At 41.8% G+C, this 16,439-nt stretch overlaps 1 protein-coding gene across 2 annotated transcripts; it reads right to left on the reverse strand.

Moving 5' to 3' along the window:
- Nucleotides 1–264: 264 nt before the first annotated feature.
- npy8br (neuropeptide Y receptor Y8b) lies at nt 265–16,187 on the reverse strand. Of its 2 annotated transcripts, XM_041787888.1 has the most exons (3): nt 16,052–16,187; nt 15,555–15,690; nt 265–2,343 (listed from the first exon to the last, which is right to left on the reverse strand). In XM_041787888.1, exon 3 carries the CDS (start codon nt 2,184–2,186, stop codon nt 1,083–1,085), a length of 1,104 nt encoding a protein of 367 aa, XP_041643822.1. In that variant the 5' UTR covers nt 2,187–2,343; nt 15,555–15,690; nt 16,052–16,187; the 3' UTR covers nt 265–1,082. The 2 variants fall into 2 exon arrangements, with proteins under 2 accessions (XP_041643822.1, XP_041643821.1); XM_041787887.1 differs by lacking the exon at nt 15,555–15,690.
- Nucleotides 16,188–16,439: the final 252 nt, after the last annotated feature.

The following is a 16,439-nucleotide window of genomic DNA, read 5'->3' on the forward strand; positions in this document are numbered from 1 at the left end:
CATCCACTTTGCAAAGTTAACACCCTGGAGTTTGCCAAGACCAAACATTCAACAAAAAATGTATTTACTAAGGACAATAGTGTTTTTATTTGATTCAACAGTAGTGGCAAACAGCAGGTTTCCTAGGAGAGAGAAACTATGCTCCACAGTGCTCTTAAATCCTGAACACATCATAAACTATAAATGTGTCACTCCTTTACAGGCCTTATGTATTCAGTAAAGTGATATACAACAAAAGAGCCTCGCTCTGGCAAAGTCCTTCACTGACACTTTTATTTTGTTTTACGGCACTTGACATACGGTCATTGTATGGCACATTTTATGAGAAAAAAAGGACGCACACACAATACACTTCAGTTCAGGCCTTGGCAGGGATCATTAAATGTATATAGCTCCTGCCAAGGTTTTCTGGAAAAGATCTTTACATCGTTTGTGATGATTGTAGGTAATAAGAAAAGCATTAAGATAACGCTAGGAGATCATCTGAATAAATGCCTGAAGCCATGTTATATGCATTAATGTTCTCTTCCCTATAGGCTCCTCTGCCCATAATCATTAGGGCATCACACTCCCTTAATATGCTTCATCCAAAGTATTAACATAAAACAGCAACATGGAAAATAAACAATGCAGTACTGAATCCCTTTGTCCTTTCAATACTCTTTGTTGGTCCCTTACAGTGGGTAAACATGGAAAGGAAATCCTTCTTAGTACATCCCAGTGCTTTCAAAGAAGATATGATAGTGTCTTTTTGTGTCCAAAGCACATAAGGGATGGACTATACAGACTTCAGTTGCAAAAGTGCGCATGTAAAGTGCCTTCAGCTGCCACACAACTCTAAAAGTTGTCCTACCTTTGTACTGTCATTTAGTTATCTGCTTCCTCTTTTGCCTGAAACTGAACTGAAACCAACACACCATGCTGGTAAATGGTCCTCAGCTGTGTCCTGTTGGACTACTATAAGGAGGTTTCAGGCTTGAAAATGCCAACCCTCCTTTTGGATTCAATGTTGCAGAAAAAAAAGCGCCAGAAGGATGTAACAAAGAAGCCCCTCGTAGTGTCTTTGTCTTGTCTGGAGAGGTTTAGGTATTGATACTGATAGAGCCATTGCTGAGAGTTGACCCTTTGGTGACTTCTGTGCTGACAGTGGAGAGTGGGACGCTTTCGTACCTCTCTGCCACCCCCCAACAGCGGCAGCGCAACAGGGTGGACTTGAGCTGCTTCTGGAAATTGCTGTTGAGGAATCCGTAGATGATGGGATTGACGCAGGTGGAGGCCATGGCCGTGAGGTGGCAGAATGAGAAGATGACGTCATGGCCGCAGGATGGGATTGCCTCATGGTTCCAGTCGAACACCGTGTTAAAGACATTGAGGGGAAGCCAGGAGAGGGCAAATGCCACCACGATGGAGACCAGCATGGCGTTGATTCTTGTGGCGCCTTTATTTTTCTTTTGGGTGGTGTTCCTGCCACGTTCAACCATGTCCTTCCTCCTCCTGAGACGCAGGTAGACATGGAGGTAGCAGACCATGATGAGGACGAGAGGGAGGAAGTATTGGAAGATGAGCAGGGAGGTGGTGTAAGCCCGTCGCTCTTGAACCGAAGGCCAGCGCTCCATACAGACAAGCTGGTCGCCAACTGGGAAGGGGATGCTGAGGTTTTGAAAAGGCAGGGTCAGGACACTGTATGAGAGGAAAGGCACTGAGATGAGGCAGGCCACGAGCCAGGTGACAGCCACAGCCAGGTAGGACTGGCCCACCACAGGCTTCCATCCAGTCGGGTGGACGATCAGCTGGTAGCGCTCCATAGCGATGAGGACGAGGGAGAAAATGGAGACGGTAACAGATATGCACTGGATGAAGGGCGTGAGCTTGCAGAGTGCATCCCCGAGGATCCAGCGGTCCATCAGGGTGTAGATAATCGTGACTGGTAGACATACAATACACATCAGGATGTCAGAACATGACAGGTTGGCGATGAAGATGTTGGTGACATTCTGCATCTCTTTGTGCCGCGTGATGACAAACACCAGACAAGAGTTCCCAATGAGACCCACCGCCATCACTGTGCTGTAGGCGACAATGAGGAAAGTAGTTCCACTCACCGAGAGCGAGCAGTCGTCTGCGAAATCCCACGGTATCTCTTTCCACAAGGCCTGATTGTGGTTTGTGCTGTGCTGCAGCTCCATGATGGTTTTCCTTGGCTCACCTCAAAGCCGGGGTTTAATTGGAGTAGTTGTTTGTGTCACACAGTCTGTAATTACTTCATGAATAATATTTGCATTGTTTACAACGCTCCATTATCCTTAACCTCTGACAGTCGTCACAGCAGACTTCACTCGCTGCCTGAAAAAAAGAAAGAAAAACAAATTACCTCACTAATTCCCAGTTCTGAAAAGTTCATTTCAAAAAGGTCAAGTTTAGTTGGAATAAAATTTCATATGAGATCAAAGTTGAGTTTCTCCTTTGGCACTGAAAATATCAGAATAAAGATAACCCATAGGTATTCAAACTAGTTATAGAGTTGCTAAGTTTGTTAGGCCACACATTCTGCTTTTCACTAATGCTAAAAGGTCCCGAAAATTTCTAAAGTTTATGCTGATATGCAAATACGGCAAGAAACATTCAGGAAAATTCACTGTGAGAGCAGCAGAAAGGACATATCCTTTGACATGTGACTGTTTTTCAAGCATACAATGAAACTACTTCATACATTGCTGCTTGAGGAAAATCTATTGTCACACTTGTGTTTATTTAAATATGTTTAATTACATTTTAATTATGTGTAGTATTGTTTGAAGGCAAAGCGGCCAACAAATATTCTGATCTCTGTGATTTGGTCAGCCATACAAAAACAATCAAGAAGATTTCAGGGGCAGGCTGTTTTAAATATCGATACATTTTGAGGATTTCTAAATGATGACCCGAGCCACAACAACTGTGCATGTGTTGTATTCTAGCCCTGCATGAGTCCGAAGAACTCTTTTCAAGTTTATCTCCTCCATTACTTAATGAACAACATCAAAAAAGCATAAAAACTGCAAGCAATCTGAATACATGCTGGAAATATTACAGAAACAAAAATGTTTCCAATATGAGACAGTAGCTGTGTCCAAAATCACCCTATTCACTACATAGTGCACTTTACAGTGGTGTAGTCATGCCCGCCCACAGGAATGGCTGGGCCCCTGTAAAGCTCAGTAAAAGAGGCCTCCCTGGATGTCATTTAATAACATCAGTGCATACAGATTGTTTAGCTCTAGCCCCTAGAGAAAAAAAATCACCCCCTTGGGCTTAGCTCCATTCAGCTGCTGCAGGTCTTAGCACTGCTATATACACTGACATTTTTGTCCTAGTCCCATCCACAACACTAATATTTCACAAATAAATGTTCATATCTTTCTAAGAAGAGATGGTTTACATTCTGAAACAGGCACCAGTATGCACAATTTGTATTTTTGTTGCTTTGAGTAAAAATGGTAGATTTAAAAATAGAAGGTATGCCTTGCTTAAAATTAGTATGCAATGTCATTACTAACACTCAACTTAGGTCAGGTATGGGAGCACATGCAAGTTTGGCACTTTGCCAGGTCAACCTTTGCCCTGTACTGCTCCGGCCTTCTTATGACCATCATCCAGGCCTATGCCTGGTCCATGCCCCATCTCCCCAGAAATTCCCCCTGCTGCCCCCTCCACAAGCCACATGGTTGCCCCCAACATCTGTACCAGCCAACCAAGTATACGGTGGCAGTGTTAATTTTGTCGACTAAAGCTATGACTAAAAATGTTTGTCGACAGTCTTTTTTCCATGACAAAAACTAGACAAAGACTAACATAAAAAGATCTGTGATGACTAAAATTGACAAAAAGTCAGTTTAGTTTTCGTCAAGATGACAAAAACTAGACTAAAATGTAACATAGTTTTCGTCTGACAATCAAAATCTGTGATACTGTGGGTAGATCTGTAAAAAACAATGTAGCTGTAGCTACAAAGCAGAGACCCCACGTTTGGTTGAGTGCACAGAACACAGTATGATGACTTGGTGTCAGATTTAGGCAAGAAAATAAATGCTTGGACCAAAAGTAAAGACTGAAATGTTAGGACTTTTTATGGACTAAAACTAGACTAAAATGTTTCTGAGTTTTCGTCGACCAAAACTAGACAAACTAAAAAGGTAGAAATGACTAAAATGTGACTAAAACTTAAATACATTTCATTTAAAGACTAAAACTAAGACTAAAATTTTAAATAGCTGCCAAAATTAACACTGCACAATTGAGAGCGAGCCAGGTGCCCATTAAAGCGCAGCTGCTGTTCCGGTATCAGGAAGCTAACACTTCCCATCCCCGCTATCCTTAGCATGTCTGCATTAGACACACAGTCTTGCCGTTAATATCCAAGGATGTGCTGGTGAGAAGTAGTCACAAAGGTCTCCAGTCGGCACCTCTGGCCATCAGTCAACAGCCAGGCCTCACAAGAGTATAGTAAGACCAGGAGGACCGAGGACCAACAGACTCTGACCACCGTCATACTCAGATACTGGGAACGCCACACTGTCTTGCTCAGTAAACTCACTGTCTGTGATTGATCTCAGCATTGCGGTCAGCAGATCGATGGATTACGCTGCCAAGGTAGATGAACTGCTCTACAACTTCCACACTCTCACCATAGACAGACAGATTTGATGGCAGCATCCAAGGCATCCCAAAATGCCCGGATCTTTGTTTTGGCTCAGGAGACCCCAATGCTTCAGCCTCCTCACCCAGCAAGTTAAGAGCCCACACAAGGACATCTACAGTCTCCACAAGGATCACAGCAGCATCAGCAAAGTCTAGATCTGAGATCTGGACATCGCCAAATGACACACCACAGTTCGCTGCCCCTGTTACCCACCCCATTAACACTAGTAATAAGAAATTAAATGCGCAATCATGTAGTTTGCATCCATCCTATAGTCTTTGGGCCAGTGGTGAGGGGAAAATCTGCTTCTTTTTTTGCTGTTTTGTTAATAATAATACTTCCTTCCTGGAGCAAAAGTTTTGTGACAATGTACAAATACAAAAGGCCCATTTTAAATTAATATCCAAAATGTTCTTACACATCTTTGTGTGTAACACAGATCAGTTATCCTTTGCAGGATGCACTGTTTTAAAAATATGAGAGCTGATGGATGATGGCCAAGTGGTCAGGTTGGGCTCCATGTATGCAGGCAGGTTCAAGAATGGTCTGTGGTTCTTTCACAGCATGTCCACTGTCCTATCTTTCAAATAAAGGCAAAAAATAAATACATCTCTGATAAGATGTGGGAGATAAATTTAGAGTATACCCACTTCTGCAGGCACCACTGAAACACTGGCACTATATAATAGATACGTCATATTGTAGTGGTATTCAAATTCTGAGTGAGTATTGTTATTCCCACTATTGTTTCCCACGATGCATTGTGAAAAGTAGTGAACAACAAATGTTCAATATATATGGGATCAAGCACTGTGGTTCAAAGCTTAAAAGAAAGCAACATTTGAAAGCCGACATGCAAAGTTAAGGACTTGCTGCTTCTACACATTTTGATTTTATTTGAATATTTTGGGTGTTTTGTGTAGTTCTTTGTGGCTGTGTTGCAGGTGGTGACAGACGTTTCTTATATTTCCTCTGTCTAGTCACAAATGCTCAGCAAGTGTTAATCAGTACCTGTCAGTAACACATCCTCCCTCCTAATATAAAAAACAAAAAAACCCCAAAACAAAACAAAAAAAAAAACGGTCCAAACAGCAGAGGTGCCGCTCATTTTCACCACACAGTCTTTGTGGTCTCATCTGTCCCACTCTCCTGTCTCTTCCATTGCGCGACGTCTCTATGAAACTTCTGTCAAAAATTGATTCTCCCTTTGTGCTTCAATTGTGGGAAAAGTCCAGACAACAAACCATGATTGAGCTACAGCAGCAGCTCTACCTCAGTTCATATGTAAGTGTGAAAAACTGCTTGTTTTGTTGCTAAGGCATTAAATCAGACATAATAATCTTTTAAATTTTACTAGAGTTATATCAAAGTTCTGGTGCCATGAAAACTAGGGATGCACAGATGCACTGGTTAAACATCTGTATCAAATGATATCGGTCCAAAGCCAAATAATGCAGCATGGACAGATATCAGTTACAATTATCTGTTGTGTCCAATCAATTTAGAGCTGGAATCTGATCAATCTAACTGTTAAATCAATGAAGAATTTTTACAGGGCAGAAGAAGAGACTTGTTGGGCAAACTTTGATCTGTTTTCATGGATAAACATGACAGAAATGTTGGCCTATATGAGTCGTTTGGCGCCTGTATTAACAGCAACATACAGCAAGAGCTGGTTTTGCAGAGCATGTCTGTTAGTTTGTCTGGGGCTGTAACACCAGCTGCATGCTGCATCGTCTTGAGCCCAGCACTGCAGCGATTCATCTTGTAACGGCTTAAACCGTTGGTTCCCAACCTGAGGTCCGGGACCCCCGGGGGGGGGGCAAAAGATCTGGGGGAGGGCGAGACACTTTGTCTGTTCTGAGGCTGCCAAAATTGGATTTGCAAATATTGATTAAAACCATGATACAGCAGTTGAGTTGCTTAGACAAATGTCTTTTGATAAGAAAAGCATGCATAGGCCTTTTTTAGGGTTTTGTCAATGAAACGATTCCAATGTATGTTGATTTTTGACAGCATGTGTCACTTTTGTTCTCTTTTGGGTCCTAGGGGGGCTCCTCTTTTCTTAGAAACATGTAGGGATGGTTTCAAGAGTAAATGGTTGGGCAACACAGGCTTAAACAACTGTGTAAAGGTGTGTTTTCACTCATCAGTTACATGTTTTGAGTCAAAGAAGCAGACTGGCGTTAAATGTGGTAAGAGAAGCAGCTGTAAACTGTAGGTGCGCGAAGTCGCTGGTGCTATGATATAATAATGTACAATTATGTAACATTACGACACATGAAGCAAATACTCGGAACTACTTTCTTGAGTAAACCACTGGGTGGAGTGACACAGTGCGCACCTCAGGCAGTGCCGTTGTTACTTGGTTTCACCTCGAGTATCATTGGCTGGATGTAGCAGAAAAGGCTTCTTCTCAAGTTTTGTTGACGGAAGTACCTGCACTAAACATGCGCTTTTGAAATCACTCCGCCCAGCACCCATACTTGGAGTGTAGTTCTGGCTTTGCACTTGCCTCCGAAACAACTTTGTTTTGCAATGTTTTATGATTATTTCATAGCGTGGTGAATGTGCAGGTCACAACTTGTCCATGAGAGCGTTTTGGAGTTGTTGGATTGTGTATTTGATGAGTTTGATGAGGGAAAGCTGGAAATACCGGAGGTCTCCATAGCGTTAGCTGGGCATATCAGCCCCCCAGATCTAAAAACAGCTTGCACCGACAACTAAAGGAAACAAATCTATTACTAAGACTATAGGGATTATGGCAATGGGCGAATTTGCCAAAATGTTGAAGTGTCCCTTTAAAGAAAGCTTATTTCTATGTATGTCCACAGATATTGTGAGGATGGTTAAAGTTTTGAGGTAAATCAAACAAAACACCTTCTGATTATTTCTACTTTTAGTAGCTTTCATTTATGAGATTAGCTCCACCTGATCAATTACCAAAATCAAACTGACATCGTCTGACACTGCAGCCATTTTTTCTTAAAATCACAATCATGTTTTTGTCATTATTAGGTCTCCATGTTTACCTGCCTCCTTCACATCTGCACCTTAACCTCCCTGATGACATCACTGTCACATCCTTCTCTGATTGGTCTGAAATAATTAAATAACAAAGGACACAAAGATTTATAAAGGACCTGCTGATAGTAAATAAAATAGCACTTACAAAGTAATTAAGAACAGTTTGAGGCTAAAGAACAGAGGCGCTGACTTTTCAAATTCACATTATAAATACAAAATATAATAAACTATGGAAATTTACAACCTTTTATTCTGATATGAGACATTCTGTATGGGAAATTTTACCAGTCTCACTTTATCAGTGATAAACAGGAAGCCTTATTTAAACAAGTTACCAAGTAGCAAGGTGGAGGGCTAAACCAACAGAATTAGGGATAATAAATGTCTTCAGCAGGTAAAAATGATGTACAACTCATTTACTTTCATATCTATTATTTAAAAGAAAAGCTTGATGATCTACAGTGTCCTCTATAACTTTAACTACACACTGACACCTGTCACTAGCGTATCTAAAAGTCGTGAGCTCATGCAGCAACTTCTGGATCAAACCAACTTCAGGGAGGAAAACGGGGGTTTGTATTCGAGGTGTAATTATGGGATTAGATGGAGAATAAGCTCATATTGAAATATTACACACCATTACAATACAGTAACCTTCAAGGCAGATGGATACGCCCATTTCCTTGTTTCTCACCGGCGAATCCATCTTGCAAAGCTCCCATCTGAACCATTTCAGCCCGGTTAGAAAGTGACAGGACCAATCAGTGCCGAGGGGCAGTACTTTCGGGCACAGCAGAGTTATGACGTAAGCAAGGAGCAACAAGAGGCCAGTGCAACTATAGCGCAAGACGTAAGCGTGGATGCTGCTAAAGCACCACTTTAATCAGAACTTGATGACATTTCTTCATTAAAAGAAGAACAAAGAACAGCAGTGATGTGTTTTCTTTTCAAAAACAACAAAAGTCGTGTACTGACATGTCTACAGTTGCCATGGTTGTGTTATGCAGTTCTCTATGGACATCACTCCTTTCGTAGGGGTGCAGCTTCGTAGTTGCTACGTCATGTGTTTTGTTGATCTGATTGGCCCGTAAAGATATGACTAGGGATGTAATGATATGAAAATTTCATATAATGGTTATTGTGACCAAAATTATCATGGTTATTATTATTATCACGGTATTGTTGAGATGTGCTCAAAATGTTCAGAAAGTACTCATACACACACTGAAATCATTTAACCAAGTTTTTTTTAAAATAAAATAACACACACGATGTTGGCAGAACATTAAAACATTAACATCAAACATACAAATGTGCATTAAAGATGGCACCTTATGGCCATAAGAGGTAGCTGCACTTTGTGCAAATTGTAGATAAGATCCAAGAATACTTCTCTTTACATTCAGTGCTCAAGACTAGATCTAGTCTTACAGATCTAAGAAAAACTGGTACAGAAAGAACACTTTCACTGTTTCATGTACCTTTGTGTACAATCTTTCTCTCTCTCTCTCTCTCTCACTTGCTCTCTCTCTCTTTCACTCTCTCTCTCGCTCTCTCGCGCTCTTTCGCTCTCTCTCTCTCTCGCACTCTCTCTCGCTCTTTCTCGCTCTTTCTCGCTCTCTCTTGCCACATTTTCAAACTGCGCACGCACACCAGAGCGCTGCTCCTTCTTCATCTATGGCAGTGATTCCCAACCTGTGGGCTGCGGCCCCCTGGTGGGCCGCGGAGGTATTGCAAGTGGGCCGCCAAATCATTTCCAAAACAGTATGTTTTTTTTTTTTGGGGGGGGGGGGGGGGGGATTATATGAAAACAAAAATATACAGAATAGTGTTTATTGTTGAAACTCAGTTACATTTAAAAGGATATTAGAAATGTTCAAATATTCTTTTCATTATTTTGTTTTGTTTTTCCTTCAAGTATTAGACATGTGACAAGCTAATGAGAGACAGGAACTTTTGTTGTTATCTAGAGGTTATTGTGTTGACAGCTTCTTGAAAACTGTAATACTGAAGGTGTTGCAACATGTTACAGATGCTGTGTTAGCAACTGTGGAGCTTCCAACATGTTTCTCCTGTATTCAGTTCAGTCCTTTACGTTCAATTTTCAATTTAAAAAAGTGCTCTGAGAATGCATTATATGGCAGTGTTTCCCATACATTCATTTATTTGTGGTGGACCGCCACGAATAAATTAGGCCCACCACAAATAGATTCTGGTGCTACCTGTTCACCCTCAGTCTGTGAATGTAGTGTGTCGTAACAATGACTATATCGCAAATTTTCGAGTATAAATTATGTGGAAGTTATGAGCTGCCAAGCGTGCATTTCTCGCTGGAGTTTCACTTCTCCCATTGTCCCTGAATGCATCTCTCACAGCAGAGAGCTCACTCTCTCTCCTGCGCCTGCGCCCATTCAGAAAAATCCTTTGCACATGCGCATCAGCGGCGAGAAGCAAGGGAGAGGAAGGTAAACACAGCAGCCGCGTGGCTAGTTAGCAGGGAGTTAGCTGACTTTAGAGACAGAAACAGCGCTGGATCTGCAGCGTTGAGCAGTCGTTCAACTTTGAAAAGGAAGAGGTCGAACTCAAGCGGTATTCGTTCAAATACGCCGCAAGATGACTCAGAGATAACGGCGAGAGTAACACAACACGTCACTAAAGACATGAGCCCAGTGTTGTTGAAAAGCCAGGATTTTAAAAATCTCATAAAGACACTTAACCCAGAATACGAGATTTGTCCTGGTGCAAACATTTTGCTGAAAACTCCCTGCCAGAGTCGTACATGTCAGAGAGAAGATGTCCAGCAGCGGAAAAATGTGATCCACATCTGCTCCAGCATTCATCAGCACAGATAGTGGACTAATATAATCACAGCTGGGCCTGAATGGAGGACTAGCCTGCAGGGTTTTGGTCTTCATGCATAATTGGTGAGTTTTGCTTCACCCTTAATGAGGAAAATAATCATTTTATAATCATCAGTAGTAAACATAACACAGAAAACATTTCAGGACTTTCCATACACTGTAAAAGACAGAGTATTTCATGATTTATGTATTTTTGATTTATTAGTGAAAGACTGAATGAAGTCCTTTTCAAAATAAAACAGCTAAATTTGACTTTATATTGATTTCTACTTTCTGCATATAATTTTATTAAAAATCCAATAGAACAGTCTATTTTTATCACCAAACTAGTGCCATTTGGGGCTGAATTTAATACAGCTGCTGAGAGGCCATTTCAAAATATCACAATATATATTGTGTATCAGGATATGGGGTCGGAGGTGGGCCGCGAAAATTTTTGAAACTTAAAAGTGGGCCCTGAGTTGGAAAAGGTTGGGAACCACTGTTCTATGGTGTTTTATGGCAGCAGGTAATACTAACCGTCTTGAATTTTACCACGGTTTATAGTGATACCGGTTATCGTTACATTCCTAGATGTGATAAACAGAACGTTCTTCCAATCACCCTCCGAATTTTGTTTCAAAGGCTCAGCCCTTTCCCAAATGCTGTTGATGAGTGGTTTACCAGATGGATGTGTGAAACACATCCATATGGCATGCCAGGTTAACAACACAGTACATGGCATAAAAAAATCTAATAATATCCGGATTTGGGAAGGAAAAAAATAATGCCGCAAAAAACGGAATGAGAAATAATAAACACGCTATTTCCATTTAATTCTTCACAATTAAAGACTGCAGTTTTTTCTCAAGTGCTTTTATTGTGAATACTATGGAGCCCCAGACATGACTAACCTGACACGCCAGATGGATGTGTTTCACACATCCATGTGGGAAAGCTTCAATAGGAAACGTTTGAGAAAAGGCAGAGGATTTGAAAAAAACTCGGAGTTTGATTGGATGAACGTTCTTTCTGCCACAGCTCCACGGGCCAAACAGAGCAACAAAACACGTGACGTAGCAGCTATCGAGTGGCGCGTGCACAGCTACTGAGGAATAACGTGAAACATGGTGACTATAGACATGTAAGTACTCGACATTTGTGGTTTTTGAAAAGAAAACAACTCATTGCTGATCTTTGTTCTTCTTTTCATAAAGACATGTTCTCAAGTTCTGATAAAACTTGCGCTTTAGCAGCATCCACGCTAAGCTCTTCCTCCATAACTGCACCAGCTCTTGCTGCTGCTCGTTTACGTCACGACTCTGCCGTGCCTGAAAGTAATGCCCCTCGTCGCTGATTGGTCCTGTCACTGGCTAACCGGGCCCAAACGGTTCAGACAGGAGCTTTGCAAGATAGATTCACCAGTGAAAAACAAGGAAATGGGCGTATCCATCTGCTTTGCAACATTAAGACATGACATGGTCAAAAGAAAATAACTAGAAAAGCACTGGGAGAGCGCAGACCTCCGCCATTAGCCCTATCTCCCAATAGTGAAGAATCCTTTAAAAAATTCCTGGATCCGTCCCCGTGGGCCCCCAACCACGGCATTTGCTGATTACTCCCTCCCCAGTGGGGTGGAAACACAGAGAGGCAAAGCATTGGCTTCACTACAGGTGGACTGTCATGGCAAGCATTGCCTGCTGGTGCTAACAGATGCACTGACAGTCTCACCCATGGTCTCACTGGACGACTAGAAGTCATGGCAGAGGGTGAATATTCCTCTATTCCTCCCAGCATTGTGAGAATTCTCGCTACAATTCACTGTCTTTCTCTGTTATGCTCTGACTCATCTCCTCGACCGGGCGTGCGTCTTTCAAACTCTATAAACTCCAAAACTTTGAATAGAAGCACACCCAAAATGCTGCTAGGATCGAAGTTACTCATGTCCACCATCTCCTGGTGTAAAGTGGTAACAGCGCAGACCTCCACCATATGCTCTATCTTTGGGAGTGATCCAGATCACTCCCAAAATCTAATCAGTTCTTCCTTATGCCATTTCTGACATTTCCTGAAAATTTCACCAAAATCCATCCACATCCATTCAGTTATGTTGCTAACAAACGAACAAACTAACAAACTAACAAACCACCCGATCACATAACCTCCTTGGCGGAGGTAATAAAATAAATTGTGGCTGCAATATAGCTATAACCTGCACATGAAATACCACTTCATGGCCATGAAGTACGTATAATGTGCACACGAAACACTAATTAATGATATTAATATCATTCCTGGACAGCTAGGTAAGCAAATCGAGCACACCTTCCCATCCCGGCGTCCAAGTCGTACCTCTGCCATTAAAGCAACCTGGCTCTCAATATTCTGTTCAAATGCCTCTGGGTAATAATGGTTCCTTGCAATGCCAGGTTTTTCAGAATGTCTTTGTAGCTCATTCCCAGCCTAAAATAAAATTCAGTCCTACTATCCCTGTCCATCGTGTAGCTTTAGCCCCTCTACTGCCCTACCATACACCTTAGAGAGGGTGCGCTCGATTTGCTTACCCAGCTGTCCAGGAGTGATATTAATATGATTAATTAGTATTTCGTGCGCACATTATAACTTCTTCATGACCACAAATTGGTATTCTGTGGCCACAAACTCGTATTTCATGTGCACATTATAGCTATATTGTGGCCACAATTTAGCTAATTTTTTTTACCATGTCATGTCTGGGGCTCTGTAGAATACCGACATCAGGAAATTTGTTTTAGTCAGTAGCAGCTTAACACACCTCAGCAGGGTAGAGTCGACACTTCTGGCTATAAGTGCAGTTATGAAGAAGTGAGCAGACTCTAATCCTTTTTCTGTATTTCTTATGCTCAGACATGAGTTCAGTATTCCATCACTGAGTCACTTTAGGGGAAGAAGTTCATTTGTAGCAACTCAATGTGCATATAAATGCATTATCTCTTTTCAGTTTTGTAATACTGTGATATAAAACACTGTGACTGTGAAGGGCAAGAAAATATTGTGATACTATATTAAGGCCATATCACCCAGGCCTAGTCTGTATTGTCCCTTATTTTCACCATCAATGCATCTCTAATGACAACTCAATGCTGGCATGCCCATTCTTGTTTTCAGAGCTGAACATGCAGTAAATTACAGCTCCGTAGTGTTGGTGAAATAATTACTGAGCTGAACTCCCCACAGTGATGTTTACAAATACTAGTCACCATCTTGCAGCGCTGCAGTCCATTAGCTTTGAATGGACTACCGTAATAACGATCAACACCAATGGTGACCCTAGTGTCAGGTGTTAGCATCTAACTTGTGGTTGTGAAGCTGGGTGCAGTTTTGGATTTAATTGCAAAAATGTCATTGGGCAACCACAGCAAAATCAAACTCAGAATCAGAAGTGATTACAGAGGACTTAATGACAAGAGTCTAAATCAAACTGAGGCAGTTTGGTATACTTCTAAGATGCTTATTATTATGTAAACAAGGCCCTATTTCACTAATGGGGTTCTTTTCCTCTTAATTTGAATTGCAGCCTGAAAGAAATTGCCCCTCACTTGCTGAGAAAGCTCATTTCATCATTACTCCTTTTAAATGACACTCTGTGGCAGAAACTGATTCCTTCGCTGCAGGAGGCGTTTTTAAATTTGAAGTTCTCCTTTGTATAATTCCACGTGTCTTTTTAGAGCCGAGATGTATTAAGTGGTCTAATTTCCCCTTTGTACACCCTGGCACTTGACTGAATATTACAAAAGCAGAGATTTATGAAGGGAATAATTCATGTTGGTTATGCAGATAGCATGGGGTTGTTGCCAGAGCTCAGATCTTCCATCTCTTCGAGGACCGGTCATAAGAATAAATGATTTGCTGATGGCATATCATCGAGGAAACGGCACACATCAAGCCTTCGCGGCATCAGTATAATAGCATGCTGATTTCAATTTTCATGACAATAAAAGTGATAATGACTGCTCATTGAAAGACGATCGTTCCCACTCACCGTGTCTCCCCTTTTGACAGCGGGAATTGATTCTGCTTCTGTCCATAAAGGAGCAGACACCTCTGTTTGTCATTCATAACAGCTGCTCAGGTTCAAAGCACAATCTCAAACAAGTTAATGTACTGGAACACAGAAGAAAAATACAATTTAGTTTTACTAGGACCAGCACTGGGTAGTGTGCAAAGAGGCATATTTTAATGAGCTTGTGCAGCAATCAAAACAGTCCTGATTAACTGAGATGTTCTGCCGATGGCTCAATTCCCCAGAAAGTGCAAAACAACAACGCTACCAGAATAAAACCTACAGGATTTATCATTTTTAATTGAGGATACGCTAACGATGATAAATGCTGACAGGTAGGACATTAATTGCTTGTGGCTGTCTCTATTATGAGCGGAAAAGTCCTATTATACAGTGCTGTTTCCTCCACAGGGAACACAAACAAAGCCAGACTATTCATAACAAAGTACACACTGATACCTGGAGCTAAGTAAAGTAACACCACTTAAATTCCTTTTTGGTACATGGTCTCCTCTGTTCCAGTGTCTGGATAATTAATCCTCTGCTGGATGTCAACCTTACTCAACCTGGCAGAATTTCCAGATATGTGTCCCGCATATAATACCCACTCTGCAGCCTTGATGTTGATTATTTATGGCAGCCTTTGGGCACTCAAAGTGATACATGGCTTGTTTTGTGTCTGCTGGAGGACGGAATGTTGCATGGAAATTTACAAGTAACTTTAACACGGCCCCTGACACTTAAATTAAAGGATATTGCACAACAAATGTCATGCATAAAAATGTAGGGGTAACTATGATGTCCCTGCTGACAAAAAGGATGCATGTTAATCACTGGGATTTGTGATACATGTAAATCATTATCAGTCACACCATCCAACTTTAGTCATCTCATGAATAAACTTTGGCAAGCCACTACAGAAGCACAGGTTGCAAGCAGACATGATGCACTGGTTTCTGTGTCTTACCCTGGGTCCATGCAGATGCCCTGAGCTCCCTTTCTGTCTGCAGCTGCGTGTCTGCACGCGCTGAGAAGGACTTTCTCGGCTCCGGACAGGTGGAGGTGACACTTCTGTCCTCCCTGTGCGCTCTCTATTCAGCTGTCTACCGTGTGAGAAAGACCCACGACACATTTTCTTATTAACACACGCTGAACGTCCACTTAACAGCTGCTAACTTGCACTTTTACCCACGGGCATGTCAACCGTAAAGTATCAATCCCATTAGCATAGCTAATACAGAAAAACAGGCGCGTGCGGTTTTAAAAAACTCCCCACGTGCAGCGAAAACAATAAAAGCATGTTAAAATTAAAGATTAGAACATTTGGAGCGTCCTCCATAACATGTAAAGAGACCAAGAAACAACCGGCAGCGTATTTTTCTACTTTCAATTCACCCTGCACCACTCAAAAGTAGTTGTACTCCAGCCTTACATGCCGTTTTTAATAACCTGTGTCTTACTTACTTAATTTGCCTTTCTCCTCGGACTCCGCGCGCAGCTTTGCATCAGGTGAGACTCGGCAGAGTTTTTGGTCGAGGAGAAGGTAGGAGGCGTCCTGCCAGGAGCTCTGATAGGAGCCGAGATATCTCTTAAAGCGACCTTCTGCCTCAGACTCAGGCTGGGATGCGATTGGGAACATGTTACATAATATTTTCAACGTAACTCGCACTCACGAGCGCGTGCACACACGCGCGCACGGTCACGCGCCCACACAGGGGCCGGTGGGGAAATTGAATTATTTGAAACGTGTACACACGGTCTGGTTCGCCCAAATGTATAAGAGGAATTAAATGATTCAGTTTAGGCTCTTGTGAGGGAACAAGCTCTCAAAATGGAGGTTTGATTGCATACA

The sequence above is a fragment of the Cheilinus undulatus genome, linkage group 5 (assembly GCF_018320785.1).
Source record: "Cheilinus undulatus linkage group 5, ASM1832078v1, whole genome shotgun sequence".
In the NCBI taxonomy this organism is placed as follows: Eukaryota; Metazoa; Chordata; class Actinopteri; order Labriformes; family Labridae; genus Cheilinus; species Cheilinus undulatus.

Bases quoted from the DNA above. Each gene is read 5' to 3' on its own strand.
- npy8br (XM_041787887.1), bottom strand. From the start codon at position 2,186: ATGGAGCTGCAGCACAGCACAAACCACAATCAGGCCTTGTGGAAAGAG.